Source organism: Ovis canadensis, chromosome 15 (genome assembly GCF_042477335.2).
Source record: "Ovis canadensis isolate MfBH-ARS-UI-01 breed Bighorn chromosome 15, ARS-UI_OviCan_v2, whole genome shotgun sequence".
Taxonomy (NCBI): Eukaryota; Metazoa; Chordata; class Mammalia; order Artiodactyla; family Bovidae; genus Ovis; species Ovis canadensis.
Window position 1 is genome coordinate 89951052 of NC_091259.1, and position 8635 is coordinate 89959686.

The 8635-nt window shown below is 46.1% G+C and overlaps 1 protein-coding gene across 1 annotated transcript; it reads left to right on the forward strand.

The window, feature by feature from the left end:
- Positions 1–1372: 1372 nt before the first annotated feature.
- OR4D6 (olfactory receptor family 4 subfamily D member 6) lies at positions 1373–2317 on the forward strand. The gene has a single exon (XM_069553648.1). The coding sequence runs from the start codon at positions 1373–1375 to the stop codon at positions 2315–2317; it is 945 nt and encodes a 314-aa protein (XP_069409749.1).
- Positions 2318–8635: the final 6318 nt, after the last annotated feature.

Genomic DNA, 8635 nt, shown 5'->3' on the forward strand with positions numbered 1-8635 from the left:
ATGTTTATGTTCTTAAGATGACAAAATCCTCAGTATTCATCTCCCTGAGAAGTTAAAAAGTATTATCATTTACTTCAGCTCATAGTATCTACTTATAAAAAGAAATCAAGTATTCAAACACAATTACAGTAGAGTTAGGTTGTTTGGTTTTTTTCCAGGTTCATAATTTATTGTACAGGTTGAGTATCACATAATGAGTTGACATCAGGCACCTTCTTCAGACACCGGAATTTAACAGATGAGATACAGTTTAGAATCTGTTTATCTTGCTTTCACAGCTGGAGCTTTTGTTTTAGATCTTAACTTGAAGAATAAGAGTATCAAAGCTTGAAGCATAAGACTATCAAAGCAGTGCCTCCATACGTGTGAGCAAATATGTGCGTGCATGCGCGTGCGTGCTCACCCAGGCTCCTCTGTCCATGGGGTTTCCCAGGGACGAATACTGGAGTGAGTTGCTATTCCTCCTCCAGGGGATTGAACCCATGTCTCCTACATCGTAGGCAGATTCTCCATCACTTGAGTCATCAGGGAAGCCTCATTCTGCATGTAGCCAGCACACAATTCATTCTCCCTGTGAGAGTGTAAGAGATACAACAGGTTTTGATGCCAGTGAAATGGATTGGGTATCTGCTTCTGGACTGCCACAGTTTCAAGCTTCCAGAAGGCACAGGCTCGGGAGCCTGTGTCCTTCAGCGTAGGCAGCTGCCCCTCAGGCCCCTACACTGTTTCTTTACAATATCTTCATCATCATTTAAAATTAGAAAATTAGCTTATCATTTGACCCAGTATGTCTACATCTGGCTTTTCATAGGCACACAAAAATGGATTTACAAAATGTTGAGAGCAGCATAATTTGAAAACAGTAATTGGGGCCCAACCAAGCCAACTAAGGGCTTGGTGCGTGGTAAAGAATCTGCCTGCAAAGCAAGAGAGACAGGAGACGTGGGTTTGATCCCTGGATTGGGAAGATCCCCGGAGAAGGAACGGCAACCTTCTCCAGGATTCTTGCCTGGAAAATTCCATGACAGGAATCTGGCTACCGTCCGTGGGGCCCAAAAGAATTGGACATGACTTAGCGACTACGCCACAGCTATAGAGCACAGGGAACTCTGCTCAGTGTCAGGTGGCAGCCTGGATGGGAGGGCACTCGGTGTACATACAGGGCTGAGCTCCTTTGCTATTCACCTGAAACTATCACAACATCATTAATCCGCTACACTCCATTACAAAATAAAAAGTTTAAAAATACGACAAAGCGGAAAAAAAAAAACCCAATATGTGATCAATGCCGTTGCTGCCTTAGGGCACCATGCTGCTCACCATGCTGACGTGTCTTTTCCAAAGGGAGGCCTGGGGGAGCATGCTCTCCATCATGGGCCAGAGCAACCACACCAACGTGAGGGAATTTGTCTTCCTGGAACTCACTCACTTCCGGGAACTGGAGCTGTTCCTGTTTGTCATCTTCCTAGCTGTATACGTCACAACCGTGCTGGGCAATGCCCTCATCGTGGTGACCATCACCTGGGAGTCCCACCTGCACACCCCCATGTACTTTCTCCTGCGGAACAAGTCAATCCTGGACATCGTCTTTTCATCCGTCACCGTTCCCAAGTTCCTGCTGGATCTCTTGTCAGAGAGGAAAGCCATCTCCTACAATGGCTGCATGGCACAGATCTTTTTCTTCCACTTTGCTGGAGGGGCGGATATTTTTTTCCTCTCTGTGATGGCCTGGGACAGGTATCTTGCAATCTCCAAGCCCCTGCATTACGTGGCCATCATGAGGAGAGAGGTGTGGGTGGGCTTGGTGGTGGCTTCCTGGGTGGGTGGCGCTTTGCACTCCACCGTCCAGATTATCCTGATGCTTCCGCTCCCTTTCTGCGGCCCCAGCACCCTGGACGCCTTCTACTGCGACGTGCCCCAGGTGGTCAGACTGGCTTGCACCGACACCTTTGCTCTGGAGCTCCTCCTGATCTCTAACAACGGGCTGGTGACCCTGCTGTGGTTCCTCCTGCTCCTGGGGTCCTACACCGTCACCCTGGTCATGCTGCGATCTCACGCCGGGGAGGGCCGGGGCAAAGCTCTCTCCACCTGCACCTCCCACGTCCTGGTGGTGACTCTTCACTTCGTGCCCTGTGTTTACGTCTACTGCCGGCCTTTCACCACGCTGCCCATGGACACAGCTGTGTCCATCAATAACACGGTCATCACCCCCATGCTGAACCCCGTGATCTACACCCTGAGAAACCAGGAGATGAAGGCAGCCATGAAGAGACTGCAGAGGAGGCTTGGGCCTTTTGAGAGCAATAAACTCGGATGAGCCGTCCGACTGAGACCGGAAATCTAATGTGAGCCTAGTTTGAGGTTTGCTCAAACTACTAGCCGAGGAATCAGAGTCAGCCAGCTCTTTGTCCACTGTCATTTCTGCATAGCCCCACAGCCACTAAGCTCTATTAGACAGAGAGACTCTAAGGACAAAAGGGAAAGATGAGATTGAACATCAGCTCTCGGGCCAGGGATATATGTGGTATAAAGCTGAAATCAATAACCTAAGTGCTATCTTTCCTCACTTTTTACCATTTGTGATATGGAAATAACGCTCTCTACTTACAAGGTGGTTGTGAGGATGAAACATGGTCAATGTGGAGAGGACTATGGTTGTAAAGGCTCACACGCCTCCTGGCATTAACCAGGCACACAATCTATGTTCCCCACGATCTCCATCTCTGTTGCTAAATATGCCGGTGCTGCGTGTGTGCGTACTAGGTCACTTCAGTCGCGTCCGACTCTCTGAGACCCTATGGACCGACGGCCACCAGGCTCCTCTGTCCATGGGATTCTCCAGGCAAGAATCCTGGAGTGGGTTGCCGTGCCCTCCTCTAGGGGAATATTCCCAACCCAGGGATTGAACTCGCGTCTCTTATGTCTCCAGATGTGCATATATATATACAGAATGTGGGGGCTTCCCAGGCGGTACTAGTGGTAAAGAACCCACCTGCCAGTGCAGGAGACACAAGAGAGGGGGTTCGATTCCTGGGTCGGGAAGATCCCCTGGAGGAGGGCATGGCAACCCAATCCAGTGTTCTTGCCTGGAGAATCCCATGGACAGAGGAGACTGGTGGGCTACAGTCCACAGGGTCACAAAGAGCTGGGCACAACTGAAGTGACTTAGCACACGCTTAGAATGTGGATGCATTTATTTCACATATTTTCTCTCTAATGACTGCTATTTCCAGTTGATTATTAAAATAATCACTTTTTGATTTAATATTGTGAGTACAGAATCTTCAATATATTTCACCAATTAGTGAAAAGAGAAGAAATATATTTTGAGTCAGATGTATGCATGAACAAATCTAGAAATAGACTAAATATTCCCTGTCCTCTGGCTCTTTCTACTTTCTTTACACTGAAATTAATCTCAAAAGGACTTGAATCGTTTGGGGATATATCTGCACAAAATGCACATTTATTTTATGTTATCCTGAACTTCCTTCTTCCTTCCATCCCCACTTTCCATTTCACCCCCAGAGCTTTCAGAGCTGGAGCAAAGCTGTAGTTTTCGTCTACATATGCACAGACAATTTAGGACAAATCTGTGTGGTACCAAAAAAAAAATTACCTAAGAAGTAATTTTTGACTCACTCAAGGCCCATTTTGTGAACCAGGAAAGGAAAATATATATATATAACATATTGCATACAGAGCCATTTAAGAATAGCCACTGGGTCTGTGTTATAAACCACCTCTCTTCCAAGAATAGGATTACAAGAAAGTAGATATATATAAGGAGACAGTAAATCTGCTTTCTTTTTCTATGCTCACATCAAATTCCACCCTTCTGCCTCCAATAGTCATTCAAAAATAGACCAATAAGTTCATTTGTACCCACAAACTATGGACACCAAGGGGGGAAGGGGAGGTAGGATAAATTGAGATCGGGACTGCCATATATACTCTGTATAAAATAGATAACTAATGAGAAGTTAACTAATGAGAACCTACTGTACAGCACAAGGAACTCTACTCAGTGTGGTAACAAAAATGAGATATATATATATATATATATATATATATATATATATATATATAGTCTACAGGTCAGGAAGCAGCAGCTAGAACTGGACATGGAACAACAGACTGGTTCCAAATAGGAAAAGGAGTACATCAAGGCTGTATATTGTCACCCTGCTCATTTAACTTCTATGCAGAGTACATCATGAGAAACCCTGGGCTGGAAGAAGCACAAGCTGGAATCAAGATTGCTGGGAGAAATATCAATAACCTCAGATATGCAGATGACACCACCCTTACGGCAGAAAGTGAAGAGGAACTAAAAAGCCTCTTGATGAAAGTGAAAGAGGAGAGCGAAAAAGTTGGCTTAAAGCTCAACATTCAGAACACGAAGATCATGGCATCTGGTCCCATCACTTCATGGGAAATAGATGGGGAAACAGTGGACACAGTGTCAGACTTTATCTTTTTGGGCTCCAAAATCACTGCAGATGGTGACTGCAGCCATGAAATTAAAAGACGCTTATTCCTTGGAAGAAAAGTTATGACCAACCTAGATAGCATATTGAAAAACAGAGACATTACTTTGCCAACAAAGGTCCGTCTAGTCAAGGCTATGGTTTTTCCTGTGGTCATGTATGGATGTGAGAGTTGGACTGTGAAGAAAGCTGAGCACTGAAGAATTGATGCTTTTGAACTGTGGTGTTGGAAAAGACTCTTGAGAGTCCCTTTGACGGCGAGGAGATCCAACCAGTCCATTCTGAAGGAGATGAGCCCTGGGATTTCTTTGGAAGGAATGATGCTGAAGCTGAAGCTCCAGTACTTTGGTTACCTTATGTGAAGAGTTGACTCATTGGAAAAGACTCTGATGCTGGGAGAGATTGAAGGCAGGAGGAGAAGGGGACGACCAAGGATGAGATGGCTGGATGGCATCACGGACTCGATGGACGTGAGTCTGAGTGAACTCCGGGAGTTGGTGATGGACAGGGAGGCCTGGCAAACTGTGATTCATGGGGTCGCAAAGAGTCAGACACGACTGCGCCACTGAACTGGAGTGGACTGAACTGAACTGATATATATACGCACACATGTGGCTGATTCACTTTGCTGTACAGCAGAAACTAACACAGCATTGTAAAGCAACTAAACACCAATTTTAAAAAAATAGGCCAAGAGAAATAAGGAAGCTGAGGAAATTGCAACACACAGCAGTTTTTTGCAGATGCTTGTGATCAGTTAATATTTAGCTAAAAAGGTCCTCGTAAGTGATCACACGTCTGTGATTTTCTCTGAGTCTTACAATCAGAGACATTAGGCCAGGAATCCTAATCATACTGCCGGTGCTTCTCAAGCTTTCTGAAATTATTGCCCCTTAAAAGAGCTTTTTTAGATATTTTCCTAACTACTCTCCCTCAAGAAAATTTAATACCAAAGATACACCATGCCTCTTTTTGTCTTCTGAGGTTGTCTGAAGAAGCACACCTCATTAAAACATCCGAGACTTTTCTGGCTCGCAAGAACCAATTTTTGCCCCATGGGTGTCATGCTCACATTGAGAATGAATGACCGTGCGACATTAGTTGTTCAGTCGCCCAGTCGTGTCCGACTGTCTGTGACCCCATGGACCGCAGCACGCCAGGCCTCTCTGTCCACCACCAACTCCCAGAGTCTACTCAAACTCGTGTTCATGGAGTCGGTGATGCCATCCAACCATCTCATCCTCTGTCGTCCCCTTCTCCTCCCACCTTCAATCTTTCCCAGCATCAGGGTCTTTTCTGATGAATCAGCTCTTCACATCAGGTGGCCAAAGCATTGACATCAGACCTTAATATAAGTGTTTCCCCAAAACTTGGAGACTCACACAATATTAACGTATGTAGAGTTATGTTGTCTGGGGTCTTGCAAGAATTTGGAAGGCATAGAAATTGGGCATTTTCGTGTGTTTGTGGGCTTGTGTGCAGTAGTGAGTTGGGAGCTGTATAATAAGGCCCCCTGGAGCTCCAACAGTAGCAGAAGAAGGTCCATTCTGTCTCCACACTCACACCCAATAAAATTCCCTTTACTAATTCTCAAATCAGGCCTGGTCCTGAGGGACTAGTGAGCACACCAGGGGCACTTTGGGAGAAGGAGAAGAGCCGTGACGATGTGATTCCCTGAGGCTGCCTTTTCCAACATGAAAGTTGAAGAGAACAGGTTGACGTCCAGAATAACTAACCTTCAGAAGAACTTCACCTTCTAACGTGCCATTTCCCCAGCAGCACAGACACTGAGACCCAGCCGCCCAGTCTCAGAATGTGCGGATTCCTGCCTGGACGCTGAAGGATTTAGGTAAGGACGCTGAGCCATCAGAGTGTGACGCACTGTGGGTTACACGTAAACGGTATGAGCATGAAAAATAGACCTCGTATATCACGTGCTGCAAAAGAGCAGAAAACTTTAGGGGCCATAAAAAGTGATATTAAATATTGGGAAAGCAGGAATCTCTTCCTACGAAGTTACAGAGATGGAGGCAGCATGGTTAGCGAGAAAGCAGTTTGTATCTGATGGAATGACTGACTTGCATAAGGGGAGTAGAGCTTTTTCCAGCTCAGGGTTTGTCCGCAGGGATCCATGTGGATCACAGAGTCCACAAGACACATGCTTCCTTTAAAAAGGTGATCTTAACCCCAAATTCTCTTAAAAAACTATGGCGGTTTCAAAGGCAGCCTCATATCTGTACATTTCCTGTGACTCAACGGTTCTCTTTTGTCTTTGCTCCAGAGGCAGCTTTATTTCCAAACCTGATGACACTAAAGCCTCTGTCTGCTTGTTTAAGTCACACAAGTTCATTGGAACAATAATAAGCAAGTTGGTTCAAAGAGAAGCTGTTCTATTGAATAGCATTTTGCTGAGTGACTAGCGCACGGTCACACACACACACACACACACACACACACCCCTCTCATAAGTAACCCTTCAGGGAAGATGTTGTTCGTTTGGATTGGCAGGGGCGGTGGGGTGGGAGAAACAAGTGGCTGGAACGTCCTGGGTACTTTACACAGAGACTGTTACAGTTTATTCCTTGTGCTGCCCACTGAAGTAAGTGTTCTGCTTCCCTGTTTACGAGGGGAAGATCAAAGGAAAGCAGAGGACTTGCTCCGAGCGTCAAAGGAGGAAGTGGTGGGGTCCCAGTGCTGATGCTCCCCCAGAGCTCTTACGCCTGTCTCACTGCATCACACTGGATGGTGCATAACATTGCATCGTTCTAGACTGCTCTTACATTTTAGAACTGAGGATCAGAGGCACAGAGGGGCAGCAGAACTTTCTCAAGGTCACAAGCTATTTTATAGCCTGGAGCAGAAAACAAATCTCTCTATCCCTAAGGCCAAGTCAAAGACATTAACAAAGGGTTTCTTACATTTGTCTAGATCCTTTTTGCTCATTCACACACAATCCGATGCCAAGGCTTGTAAATCAGGATGTGCACTTACCAGCGAAGTTTATTCATTAATTTTAAAAAAACCAAACTACTGAGCACCTAACACGTGCCCCAGACTAAGGAAAGCTTGGATGGCATTCAGTTCAGTTCAGTTCAGTTCAGTCGCTCAGTCGTGTCCAACTCTTTTCGACCCCATAAATCACAGCACGCCAGGCCTCCCTGTCCATCACCAAATACCAGAGTTCACTCAAACTCAAGTCCATCGAGTCAGTGATGCCATCCAGCCATCTCATCCTAGGTCGTCCCCTTCTCCTCCTGCCCCCAGTCCCTCCCAGCATCAGAGTCTTTTCCAGTGAGTCAGCTCTTCGCCTGAGGTGGATGGCGTTAGGACAAATGAAATACTGAGCAGACAGGATGGGCTTGAGATGTAACAGGAAATACACGGAACTGAGGAGAGACAGAAGCAATTAGATGGAATAACCCACTATAGGCGCCAGAAAGGAAGTCAGTGCAGGGAGTTACGCGTCACAAAAGGATGTCAGGAAAACGCTCACCGAGGAGGAGACTCGGGACCTGAATGCTGAAAGATCGGTTTGGTTCAGTCGCTCAGTCAGGCCCAACTCTTTGCGATCCCATGGACTGCAGCTCCATCACCAGCTCCCGGAGTCTGAAAGATCACTGCTCATCAGTGAGAAGATCATGAGAGTGGGAGGGCACGGTAGGTGGGGAGAACAAGGGGGACACAGATCCAAAACTGTGGGCCTTCCCTTCTAGTAACACCAGTCCTTCGAAATCATCTCTGACGTCACCTCCTCCAGGAAATCTCCCCTAACACACTGAAAGCGACACTCGGTGTTGTAGACTGCAGGATATACATTTCCTTTGCCCACGAGGGCGTGAATTTCCCTGGAAGTACATGAACTATTTGTTAATTTCTAAACAGTTCATCTTTTTCCTGTGCTCAGTGTTCTTGGAAGATTTTGGGTTTTTCCAAAATGTGGCAATAAGCATGCGCCATGCAGTTCTTTCACTTTTTCCTCAAGTACCTATCCTCTGAGATTTGGAAATATTTGCCTCGTTCTCTTGTTCTCTTTCCCTAAGACCACAGGGCCCTTACCTCCATGGAATTCTCCAGGCAAGAATACTGGAGTGGGTTGCCATTCTCCTCTCCATCTAAGCTGTACCTGGAGGAATAAATGTCATCCA

What these genes read in the sequence shown, in the direction of transcription:
- OR4D6 (XM_069553648.1), top strand. Translation starts at nt 1,373, where the DNA reads ATGGGCCAGAGCAACCACACCAACGTGAGGGAATTTGTCTTCCTGGAA.